The following is a 12,884-nucleotide window of genomic DNA, read 5'->3' on the forward strand; positions in this document are numbered from 1 at the left end:
TTCTGGGCGTTTTTCGGTTCTCGCCTTGCTTCTGAGGCGCAGCGGGGCGCGGGCTCAGGCGGGCTCGGCGCGCTCCCTGTGCGAAACAGTCGTACTCTAATTGTACTGGCTAGAAAAATCAACCTGTCATTGGGGAGGAATGGGCTCTTTTGGATTGCAAAATCAAAGCGGGAACTCGGTTTTATTCTTGGAGGAGTTTATTTCCTACTGTTGAGGCGTTTCTTGTCCTGTAGTAGCTAAACGATCCTGATGGCTGTGTTGTAGTCCCCTTTGAGCGTCGTCAACTTCCACATCGTATTTTGTAAGTTAATCGCTCAAAAATACATACAGCACAGCTAGTCTAGTTTTACGTGAAACATAAAAACAAAGATTAAGAGCAGCGCAGGGGAAGTTAAGGAGCTCAGCGCTGCCGTTATTGGCCCGCAGGCAGTGGGGCACAGAACGCCACCGAGCCAATTCGGCAGGACATGCGTGCAGCAGGCTGATCCCCTGCTCACGCTCTGGTGTCCCACGGCTGCTGGGGGAACGGGGGAAGGCCACCCGTCGTGGGCCCTGCCTGCTGCAGAGCAAACATGTCTCATTACAGCAGCAAAAATGCTGGATTTGATTTTTTTGTGTGTGTGCAGTTAACATATGGTCTGCGATAACGGTACCTTCCAAACCTGTCTTGAGAACGCAAGCGGGTAGTAAGCTATCACAACAATTTTTGTGACTTATTTACAAAGAGTGTCTGTTATGATGGCAGTTTGACAGCTGGTTCCCTGAGTTGTTCTCCTCTTTGTCCTGCATTTGCTGTTTTTTGAGAAGGATGTGTAGCTCATGCAATCTAAATGGTTTTAACAAAAAATCAGAATGAATTCCCCTTGATCTTATGGTTTAGCTACATATTGTATGTTGTGAGCTGTCACAGAACTTCCCTTGCAGCCTATGTTATGCATCACTCATTGCACAAAGCGGGGAAGAGGAGTGAGGGGTTTTTTTTTAACCTGGGGGAAGTCCTTGCTTCTCTCAGCATCTTTCTTGTATCTGTCTGTCTTAAAAACATGCTGTTTGGTCACCATAGCATGGAGGCAGCTTTGCACACACATGATCTGCCCCAAGGAATCCTGGTACTTTTTGTTGTGTGGGTTTTTCTTGGTTTTTTTTTTTTTTTCTGTCCTCCCTGCGTTTTACCCACGTGGCCCCTCTACCTGTGAACAAGACAGGTTTTACAGTGATTTTTCCTTTACTTTGACAGTGCCTCATATTAACTGGTTACTCGTCAGTGTTGCAAGGAAATTTGCCAGACACTTACAGATTTTACTCAGCAGATGCCAGTACTCTGACCTGGCAGAGAAGAGTCAGCTCTTAATTTGTGTTTTACTTTGAGTAAGAAGATTGAGTTCAGTTCCTGCTCAGTGATGAAGGGGTCCCAGATAACTGTTCGCTTACTGCCCCTGCAAGAGTCCAAAGTCAAAATAGAGTAAGAGGGATTTTAAGCACCCTGAGAGGATGAGGAACAACAGAAAACACAGAGAAAACTCCTTATATTTGCAGTAAAGCAAGAATGTGAACACTATTTTTTTTTTTTCTTCCCAGGTTTATACTATCAACTTGGAGTCTCGTTATTTACTAATACAAGGAGTTCCTGCATTAGGTGTTATGAAGGAATTAGTTGAACAATTTGCATTATACGGTGCCATTGAAGAGTATCATGCTTTAGATGAATATCCAGCAGAGCAATTTACTGAAGTTTATCTTATAAAATTCCAAAAACTGCAATGTGCCAGGTATTGGACAGGGCAGTATCTGCCTCTTGCTGTGTTAATCTTTTACGCTTTCTTTATTTACAATCTGTTAAGATTCTAGAGAGTTGAAGTAAAATCCTCAGTTTTGCCAATATAATTTAATTCCTTTCAGGGTGGCCAAGAAAAAAATGGACGAACGAAGTTTCTTTGGTAGTTTGCTGCATGTGTGCTATGCTCCAGAATTTGAAACAGTCCAGGAAACGAGGGAGAAGTTGCAAGACAGAAGAAAGTATATAGCAAAAGCAACAAATCAAAGAGGTTTGTAATTCATTGCCTATAGAATCTTAACATCTCACTTCAGTGGTGGGTGGGGTTTTGGTTAAAGTGCCCATTAAACAACGTGCCTGGTATCCCGCTCTTTTAAAGATGCATTTTAAGTATGTTTGCAGCAGAATGGAGACATCTTCCAGTATTTAGCAGGCTGTATCTTTTTCAAAGCAACTTTTCACTTTTGGTCAAGACTAAAATAAAGAAATGCTTAAGCTTTAATAATGAAGTATTTCTTTTTCCTTTTGTGTTCTTTTCAAAATGTTACCAGAATTTTCAAGCACTGGCAGGAAATTTGGGATCATGTTTTCACCCTTGTTCCAGCTTATTCAGGCATGCCCAAAGGGACAGTTTGTAAGGAAGGTGACTATACCAGAGCCTTCAACAAAAAACTTCTCCAGCATATGTATTGGCATTGGAGGAATGCTAAGAATGGACTGGGTTTTCAAAGCCTACTGGGCTGCAGAGTTCCTAGGCAGCACTAAAGGCTGGGCAAGCTCAGAAAAAAGCAAATGGCCAAGCATAGACTTTCCCTTTCTTGTGCTTATGTACTTCACTGCGTGAGGATATTAAAAGGGAGTAAAATCACTGATTTTAACAGCAAAATACCTGTTTTTTCAATGTTGTAAGACAGCATATTCTTGAAATCATAACTGGAAGTAAAAGTCATTCATTTGCAACATTAGAAATGTTTTCCTTGGGTTCTCAAAACTGCTGAAATACTTCTGCTCAGGCATTCCTTACAAACCAGCAGAGGGACTAGGCTGAAAAACTTTAGTTTGAAAGGTTCCACTGAGGAAATCACAGAGGGGTGGCTGGGAAAGAAATATCACTGATATTGCTTTTGTAATTGTATTAAATGTTTTTTTATGTGTTAGAACTAATCATGACATAAAATAGTAAAACTACTTTTTTGTTGTTTTAAAGATTGCTTCATGTTAAAGAAAGTAGAGGGCCCTAAGAAGACCATCAACTCCAAGCATGACTGTCCATGGAATACGTCAGGATCACCTGCAGCCAGTAACTGGGATCCATCCTGCTTTGCAAGTTCTTACGGGGTATCCCACAACATAGGGCATCCACCTGCGAATCATAATCAGAGCCTGTTGACATTTCCCCATAATAACAACTGTGCTGAAACTTCTGGTTACTTTGGTCAAAGCACGTCCCTAACTCTAAGCATACAGCCGGGAAGATGTATTCCTCCAGCTCCTTTAACGCAGCAAAGAACAGTTCCGATTGATAATGGAGTTGATAGGTTTCTGCCTCGTACAACTCACCTGCAAGAACGTAAGAGGAAGAGAGAAGAAGGTAACAAGTTTTCCCTCACTGGAACAACTGCGGACAATACTGAAGTCATTATTGGTCCGCAGCTACCAGAAATGCCTAAAGTGGATATGGATGATGATTCTTTGAATACTTCAGCTACATTAATTCGAAATAAACTGAAAGAGGTACGGATTCTGAAAGTTCTGATATTTTCAAACATATATGTTATGTGCCTGTTATCTTAGGGTTTCTATTTTTATGGATAACTTAATTCAACATTTGTTCAGTATTATCAGTTTATCTGCCACTTAAGCTAGTGTTCTTGCTACTTAACTCTTTCATAATGCAGAATACCGCAGGCCATTCTACTCCAACCTCTTACACTACACTTCAGAAAGTATAAACGTCAGTGCGTGGTCCTAAATGATTTTTAGTAAACTACGCTTTTTTTCCACACGGGGAGGCAAAACTTTCAAGGTAGTCCTGCTGACTCCAGTGTGGTCCTTGTATCTGATTTCTGACCGAAAGGGAGTGAAAAATAATAAAGTCAGAGCAGAACGTAATTTTCCTCCAACACTACTTACTGCATTAGAAGATGTACAGAACCACAAACTTTATGCTGAGAAGCATGTCTTAAGCTATATAACCTTTTATGGAGGATATTCATCAATTAGCAGGTCAAACACTCCTGGTATAACTTTCCATTTAAATTAAGATATGAAAAGCTCCCTTGACTACAACAAACTAGACTGATTCCAAAGAGCTTATCTCCAGTCAAATTGATAAATAAGCATCCTTTACATTAAATACATTTCTAAAATATTTGTCAAAGCACATGTTTTTCTTTTCCCTTCCCTCTTCTTTTTGGAATACTCGAGTCTAATAAGCACACTAAACCTTACTTTGAAAACACCTGTGGCAGGGAGAGGGGTGATAAGATATAAAATACTATCAATGAGTATCTGAAATCAATTTCTGTGGTTAAAATACAAAAATGGTACTGCTAACACTTCTGGTTTTTAAGTTTGACCTCTTGTGTTTAATGCTGCCTTTGGTGTTATTTTTTTCCCCTTTTTCTGAAGGAAATTTGAATACAAGTGTGATTACAGTAATAATTCTCTCCCAGTGCTCAAATGTTGGAGATACGGCCTTGGCTAAAACTAGTATAAAAAAAGGAGTGGTCACAGTTCACTAAGACTTTTTTTTTTTCCTCCCCAATTTAGGTAGCAGATTCTGTTTCAAGAACATCTGTGGAAAAGCCAGAGAGTAGCGCAGCCAAACCACTTGTAAAGCAGAGAAGAAGAATATAGATACTGCTGGCAGCATCTTCCAACAGTCCTTTTTTTTTTTTAAGGGATATAGTTTAAAATATATTTTTTTACGTTAAAAATAAAACTATTTTATACTGTATTTCGAAGAAATTCCCTGTTAAAAATTGGAATGAACAAACCAGTTTAATATATTATTGTAGCAATCTTGTCCTGTGTACCTCATAATATAATGTATTTCATAACTCATTGAAGAATTGTATTTAGGTAGAGCGACACAAGTAAATTCTATTTATTCAGTAGCTTTAAAGTAAAGGAATACTGAAACTTAGTAATATTTCCAAGTTGCTCCTATTTTTACTATACCATGAAGAATGGTGAAGAAAAAAACTCTTACAACAGTCTTCCACTTGGAGTTACAGTTTACGAATTTCCCGGAAAGTTTTCTGTTCAAAGGCCATGCTGCTCTATTTTAAAAAAAAAAAAAAAAAGTTCATTTTCATTAAACTAAAGGACTTAAATTTTATCCCAAAAGATGCTAAACTGTAATGTATAAGCAGGGACAGTCCTTACATTTAAGCTTTTTAGCTTAGAAAAGGTAAATTCTATAGCATTAACAATATTATCACCAAAAGACCAGTCAGAACATCTGAAGTTACAAGTGAAGAGGAAATTCAAATTGTGAATTGAGAAGTGGTGATGTGTGACCAAGGAATGCTCTGGCATGGAGAAAGTGGTGATGTGTGACCAAAGAATGCTCTGGCATGGAGGGCAAGAAAGCCCAGCTGCAGAAATGGGCCAGAAGCAGGCATGCCACAGACTGGGATGACTTAATCTAAAGGAGTGAAATTTCCCTTGGTGATGAGATAAATATCCACAGCATTGTAACAATCCTGGAGTGGGAGCATTCGGGGGCCACCTTTGGGCAGCAGAACTGGGGCTGGGGAGATGAACCCAACACTGGGTTAAGGTGCCCCATGCTGATGCTTACAGGATTGGTGCTGGTGCAAGCATATTTAAGGGATCAGCTCATGGCGCGTCTTTACTAGAACCGCTTACAGTGGTAGGACTCTATCCAATAAGTTGTTCATTACATTTTTTAAAAATATATTTAAGTACAAATGAGCATTTAATTTGTGTCAAGGGGTACAATTAAAATTCCCCAATATAACCTCACTGGGAAATGTAGTAAAATGTAGGGTTTCTTCATGTAAAGCTTATAGCTGAAGTTTGTTTATTGCTTTTAGGGCTTGAAAGGACATGTAAATAAGAGTTCTCTTTTAACAGTGAAATTAGAGACGTAGTAAAAAGGCAACAGTTGGGTAGGGTACAGAACAGAGGGCACAAACAGCAGAAGCAAGAAACAAGCTGAGTTTTCCATCTCTTGCCAACATTACCCTCAATTGTGTACCTGGTTTATCACCAACAGTGACAGAAAACAAGTAATTTTTGTATGCTGATTAGTGAATGTAATTTAGTTCAGAAACTTTTTAAAACCTTTTCTCTGGTGTAAAAACCAGAGTACTTACCCAGGTTTTCCCAAACCCTTAAAAGTCTTTTGACAGCCTGCCAGGAGAAGTCTGGCATCTTGGGAACAGCTGCTTTGCAGCTGATGTCATATAATACAGCCGGCAATCATGGCTGCAAGACCCTTTCTTGCTGTCCTCCAGCCTACCAGGTAGGTGTGCTGGCAGGAAGTGTGGGTTTCCAGAAAACAAAAACTTGCTGTGTTCTCGGCAGTGTTGCACAATTTTTTGTTTCTAGGAATCCCTATTCTCAAAATCAGAATTTTGTTTTTCCATCTCTACGAAGGCACAACTTTCAGTATTTGAAAGTGACATGCAGTTCAAATAGAATAATGATTACTGGATTATGAAAAAATTACTCTGTACTATAGAGCAGAAATGCTCTCCCCAGTTGAACTTAACACTGAGGAAATGAGCATGTTATAAATTACCATCTTAAAAAAATAATTCTGAATTCAATTAGATGTATTGCTAATAAATAAAGCCCAGTTAGATGTAATTTAAAAACAGTAGTGCCACACTCTGAGATGAGGAACACTCTCAAGGTATTTTTTTCAGAAAGTTACCAGCCTCTCCGAAAAGAGGCTGTAAGCGAGGTGACAGCAGTCTTGCCAGTGGCACTGAAGAAAGAAAAATAAAAGTTGTTTATCTGAAAGCTCTCTGGGAATACAATTCAAGAGAACAGTCTCATTTTCTTAGTCCAAGAGGATGCTCGTTGTGGATCATTCATTCTATTGCTGCCCCAGGACAACCAAACATTGAGTAACAGTGTGTTCTTATATTCTCTGGTACCAGTGTTTGGCTCTATAAGGGAACACTGGTGCTGTGAAAGGTAGATATGAACTCAGCACATACATATCCCACAACTGAAGCTTTTCTCAGTTGACTTCATCAGGCCCCCTGTAATACAATTAATACCATAATACGTACAGCTCCTTAACAATAGTACAGGAAGTTATTTGCACATTTTTTTTAAACTCAAGGTTGATGTACCTTTATGTCTGGCAAACATGGTCCAAAGGCTTCTAAGAGAAGATTTTCATCTCTGACTGCTTTTTCAAAGTCCATAAAAGAAAGCTTGCCGTCATGATCATAGTCCTACAAAAGGAAGGGAACTCTTCAGCAAATGATGATCACTTGTAGTAACTGTCTTTTTGTTCAACAAACATTTTATTCATGTGGATTCTATTTTTAGTTTGAGTGTATATGAAAATAATTTTATTCACGTGGATTCTGTTTTTAGTTTGAGTGTATATGAAAATAATTTTCTTTGGGCCATCAGTCCTGCTTGGACAAGATCTGTATCATTTGCCTCTACCTAAGGCATAAAACGTGGAGCAAATTCAGCTCTCTCATATGGCTTTGTTAACAGAATCCCAGAGAAGGCAAAATTTTAACATGGGAAGAGGCCGAGCTGAGAATTGCATGGACAAATCTCAAGCACAGTTGCAATGAGATAAATTAGAAGTAGGTGACTTTAAAGTAGGAGAAAATGTTAGGATATATTCTGTATATGTATTTACATCATAAGTGTGCCTAGTGGTTTCTATAGTAGGCATACTTCTGCCCTGTCTTTTTCACGTACAGCACCCAGAAGCATATGGTAGAGTATGCTGATGCCAGCCCACTTCTTTCGTACTGCAGAATCTCAGCATAACAGGATACTCCTTTGGGGGTGGAAAAAACATACTTTTGGTTTTAGTATTTCTGCAATTTGAAAACCTCCTCTTTCTACTGACATGGTAGCTTAAACCACCAACAAACGCTATGTTGAGCATTAAGTACTTTAAACCATATAAAGTTAAGGCTTTAAGTGAAGATATATGTGTGGATATGACTAGTGTTCAAGGCACAGAGCCAAATCAAAATTTTTGAAGACCAAGCTATGGAACAATCATAGCTGGTGAACATGCAGGGAGTACAGGTTCTAATGGCCAGAAAAGCAGAGGCAAGGCGCTGTGTAGACAGACAGATTCCTGAACAGGAAAGCCCACCACTGGGTGCTTAAGAGAAACAGAAGTGGGCAGGTGCCACAGGTAGAGTACCTTTTACACTCCTCAGCACAGGGGAGAGCAGGGCATGAGCATGTTAATTACAAATACTTTCAAGTATGAAAACGGTTACCACGGGACTGGATGTAAGCGTAGTCACAATGCTGTTGTACCTACAGGCAATTGCCATGTCAAATAACTAATCCATCACTCAAAGAAAAAACTGCTCTTCGAGCAATGCAACAGGATTACGTACAGGATTAGTTTATGTATGTTTTTACATATATGAAGATTTCATTATGTCCAGAGGATACTGCTTGTGCTTGGACTAGCATAGCCCACTTATCAACCACCCAGACATGAGGGTATTTGTTCTGGATGCAACCTGCAGGTGCTCCGACGATTAACAAACTGCTGAGTCATAGCTTGTTTTCCATGTGAACAAGACTCAGCATTGTCAAGAACTAAAGGTAAGACGGACCTTTCAGCTGAGGGTGTGCCAAAAGGGTGGGTATGAGAAAGAAAACATGGGGTTAAATAGAAGCAGTTGGTATTCAAGGCCTGGTTTTAAGTGAGATTTTTGACCACCACCCCAGGAGGGGAAGTTATATTTCCTGAGTCGATGAAAATGTTGAAACACAGTCCCTGGCTGATCTGGATATCCTAGATTAATCACAGTAAGACAAGTTTTACATTAATAACATTGAGGTTATTATTCTAATACAATATATAAATTGGATAAAGACATTTTATGATCAATTGATAAAACACAAATGTACTTAATAATAAAGCTACTGCAGATGCCTAACACTGAAAAAAATGCAGATTACACCTGAATTTTCTGCTTTTGACTAGGCTTTTGTTTTGACTGGGCATGCACATGTGTGTATGCACACATACACATGCTAGTTTATACATAAAGTTTATAATGCATTCACATAATAAATTGACAGTTTCATGTGAGGATACTGGACTGGGACTCATTTGATCTGGATTGTATTTCTGGCTTTCCTTAGGAGATTTGTTTATCTCCAGTATGTAACTAACTCCATGGCTCAGAATCCTGCTGTATCTTTACAGTATTTAGGTACCTCATAGGAATGTTATGAGGTTCACTTAATGAATATTTGAAAGACATTAAAGTACCACAATAAGTACTTGCCATTTTCTTCAGTGCTATGTCTACCAAGTCCTTAATTCCCTCATCAGGATCTTCTTCTGACGGCTGTTTGAGAAGACTGTTTTTCAGCATTTGAAACATTTCCTCTCTTGAAATGTATCCATCACCATTCAGGTCGTAAACCTCAAAACAGTCTTTTTGAAAGATAAATCAATTTAAAGTTCATATAAACTATATCACACACCATTAAAGCTGTCACCTATAGACAGAAAATGTGAATTGTATCTCGTACAGCACAACTATTGAGCCACGTTTACTATGTATATTTATATATTAAATGTGTCACATTTTGATATATATACTAGTCAATTATTGGCTATTTACCCTTCACTGTTAAAAATCTATTCCTGCTCAAATAAATTAGCTTCAGTTCACAGAAACCATAGTAACTTACAGATCTTAACTTCTCTAAAAGTGTCAATTTAGAATATAAACGAGGTTCTGGTTTAGAAGCCAAATTCCCTGGCAGGGACCAGCTGTCTACATCATAAGGGCTTTCCACCTACAAAACACATCCTAGTTATTTCAGAAGCTGGGTTAGAAAAGTAAAGGAGAAAGAAGAACAAGCTGTACTAGCAGGGAAAAGATAACTGAAGTATCCCGTAATGCAAAGAGGAAATCTCTGTAACAGAGTATTTTGAGTATCTGCCTAATTTATCTTCTAAACGTTTCTACCTCCTTGCAATCAGAAATCTACGACCGTAATAAACTTTGCTGTACTTCACACAACTTAAACAAACCAACCAACCTCTTCAGTTTTGGAACACAAGTGTTTTTTCCTGACAAAGACTAAGCCTACAGTGAAAAACTGTACTGCCATACATTTATGACAGACAACACTGTATACCACCAAGCACTACGCACTAGTATACCCTACTTGTGCTTACAGCAGGGCTGCATATTTTACTGCTTGTAGTTGTACTGACATACTGAATTACATCCGGGGCACACATCCTAGTGCTGTGACTTCCCAGGCTGCCTTCCAGATGGATTTACATAGTGTATTAGGGATGGCTGATGCTGCAACCTGGGAACTATGGAAACAACATGCTGTCGTTCTCCTTTTTCTATTACACATTTCCCTACATCCCCTATTGATTTTTTTCTTCTTAAAATTCTAGATTCTTGCTTTTTTTTCTCCCTTGTCTTACTCCATCATTACTGTGGAGGTTCTCATGACTACTTTACAAACAGACTCAGTTTTTCCATCTATGCGTTCAGGCTGAAGAACTGCTGCAGTTAATAAAACTGGTGCTGTGTCCCCATTGTGCCAGTAAATGAATGCTGGTGCAGGTCTTGGTTGACTTGCCTGTGTTATTTAGCCAAAATCACCCTTGAGCTACACCTGTTTCTTTCTAATTTTGTGTGTGAATTAAAAAAACATATATTCTGACAAAACTGTATACTGTAGAACAAGCTTCAGTTCAAGTGCTAGTTTTTGTCAGCAATAAAATAAAGTGACAGCTATGACAACGGCTGTTTACACAGAAAAACTCTGGTCTTGAAGAAGCCACTTCAGAAGTCGGTTTCATTGCATTAAACTATACAGAAGAAAACTCTTCAAATACTAAATACTTTATGAGTAACTAATAAATTATAACAAAAGCAACGTGTAATTTAATAGTAATGAATTCAATTATTACTACTAAATACTACCATACAGATAAACCTTACACTTAATCCTTTCTTCCAATGTCCCCCGAAGAAATACTGATAAGCCTTCCACCCATTCCACCACACTGATGCAGCTATCGTTGTCTCTATCAAAACTGCGGAACACTACGAAGTGTATTAGATACATTTGAAATTTATATAACACGGAAACACAAACAAAATAATATTTTCTTAAATTCAATGAAAATATAAACACATTTTTTCTCAAGATATTTCTCTGCTTTCATCAAGGTATGATTACCCTTCTTGAATCTTTCTAAGCCATAACAACGAAGGGGATTTTGCCCCTCAGATTACTGATCTTCTACTCCAGAATCCTGATGGGATAAGACATTTTGTTTGACTTGTTGCTTTCCCAACATAAACAACTATAGGAAGTATACTTCCATGCAAACATAAACCAAATAAACCAGTATCCCTTACACTAAGGCATATTTGCATGTAGAAGAGGATTTTAATTACTAGGTTTTGTATCAGAAAATCTTGGGAGAAAGTAATCCTAAAAACAATATATACAAAGAAAAATAACCTTCTCCTGTCTTTCATGTACCAAAAATATTTTTTTCTTCTTCCTTCCCTGAAGAAACTTTCAATCTTGCAGCTTCACTATTCATACAGCCTGTAAACAGTACTTCAGATCCAAGATATAATTCAAAGCATCAGCTAACATCTATAATAATTCACATTTTAGAATGTTAATTAGTAAGTTTGCTACAGGAACACCTTTACATGCACTGCCAAGCAGTCTGGAATTGGAAAACAATAGGTTTGCTTTTGCAAACTGAAATCAGCCCCCCTGTATGAAAGCATTAAAATAATTTTTAAGAAAGTGTCCATGTAAGGTATTTTCCAAGCCACACTTGACTTGTTGCATGAAGTGGGAACAAGTTCTTATTTTATGGCATTTAAATACCCCTCCTGCTAGAGAACAGGAGAAAGTTGAACTAAGGCTTGGCTCTTGGCAGCCAGCCTGAGACTGAGAACGGCCGACTCACTTCACATCCTCCTCTAGACACCTGTACATTAGAGATCATTCATGCAACTTTCACAGCAACTGCAAACATGACCCCCATGTTATGAATCCGTGAAATCATTGTATTTTCAAGGGGTCACTGCGCTTATTACTCTCGTCTCCCTGTATAGTCTGCCTAGTCCCTTCAGTGCTGTTAACAGCACCTCTATTCCCGAAGTTACCTACTCTAACAAAATGCCTTTCTGGGATCTCCAAGCCTGAGACAGAGCCGTCCACCAGCAGCAGTGATTGCAGCTCCCAGTGGAACCACCGGAGAAAAGAGCGAAGTGACACCATGCTGCCCTCTTCTGTCACGACACTGCAGTGACTGCGATAGAAAGCCAGAGGACAGCGCTACAACTGCCTCTCTTGCCGGTCTCCCTCATACAAGAGCGTGAACTATCCGTACTAAGGGAAAACTATTCCAGGTAAAGAAAAAAAATAAAAACGATATCCTTTACTCAGCAGCTCCAGAGCATAACTCTTCCTTTGCTGTCCTTACAGGGATGAGATGGCACTGCTTTGTCTCGGCACGCTCATCGGGTCAACAACGTAAAACTAAAATCTTCCATCTTTTTTAGCCCGATCGGCCTCACCTCTGTCCATGAGCACGTCGTCAGTCATGCCAAACGCGCTGTGCAGGGTGTCCCTGAACATGTTACGGTCAAAGCCGACGGCAGCAAAGCGGCTGCTGGACTCGGCCACCACCGTGTTGAAGAGCTTGATCAGACATTCCACTTCGCTTTTATTAACTGCCCAGTCGAAACACAAGCGAACATATTTTCTAATTTAACTTGGTAACAATACACGGCAGGCGCAGGGAAGCGACAGGGCCCGAACGCCTGAGGTGTTAACCGTTAAACCGATGCCCCTACACCCCTCCGCCCCGTACCCGCCCTTCCTGAGGGAG

The 12,884-nt window shown here is 39.3% G+C and overlaps 2 protein-coding genes across 2 annotated transcripts in view; one reads left to right on the forward strand and one right to left on the reverse strand.

The window, feature by feature from the left end:
• RBM48 (RNA binding motif protein 48) overlaps positions 1–4,633 on the forward strand; it is a 5,489-nt gene extending 856 nt beyond the window's left edge. Inside the window, exons 2-5 of the mRNA XM_009887916.1 lie at positions 1,579–1,769; positions 1,900–2,045; positions 2,982–3,508; positions 4,547–4,633. Coding sequence (XP_009886218.1) covers positions 1,579–1,769; positions 1,900–2,045; positions 2,982–3,508; positions 4,547–4,633 — 951 coding nt within the window. The remainder of the gene's footprint in view (positions 1–1,578; positions 1,770–1,899; positions 2,046–2,981; positions 3,509–4,546) is intronic.
• A 374-nt stretch (positions 4,634–5,007) lies between these two features.
• On the reverse strand, positions 5,008–12,721 carry EFCAB1 (EF-hand calcium binding domain 1). Its single transcript, XM_009887910.1, has 5 exons — positions 12,571–12,721; positions 10,963–11,067; positions 9,271–9,422; positions 7,111–7,215; positions 5,008–5,058 (listed from the first exon to the last, which is right to left on the reverse strand). Exons 1-5 carry the CDS (start codon positions 12,629–12,631, stop codon positions 5,008–5,010), a joined length of 474 nt encoding a protein of 157 aa, XP_009886212.1. The 5' UTR covers positions 12,632–12,721.
• Positions 12,722–12,884: the final 163 nt, after the last annotated feature.

Source organism: Charadrius vociferus, unplaced genomic scaffold (genome assembly GCF_000708025.1).
Source record: "Charadrius vociferus isolate BGI_N301 unplaced genomic scaffold, ASM70802v2 scaffold447, whole genome shotgun sequence".
NCBI classification, from domain to species: Eukaryota; Metazoa; Chordata; class Aves; order Charadriiformes; family Charadriidae; genus Charadrius; species Charadrius vociferus.

Coding starts and splice junctions, on each gene's coding strand:
- EFCAB1 (XM_009887910.1), bottom strand. CDS start 12,631: ATGTTCAGGGACACCCTGCACAGCGCGTTTGGCATGACTGACGACGTG. Junction 11,068..12,570: donor CGACGTGCTCATGGACAGAG/GTGAGGCCGATC, acceptor TACACTTCGTAG/TGTTCCGCAGTTTTGATAGA. Junction 9,423..10,962: donor ATTGGAAGAAAGGATTAAGT/GTAAGGTTTATC, acceptor TCTTTCAAAAAG/ACTGTTTTGAGGTTTACGAC.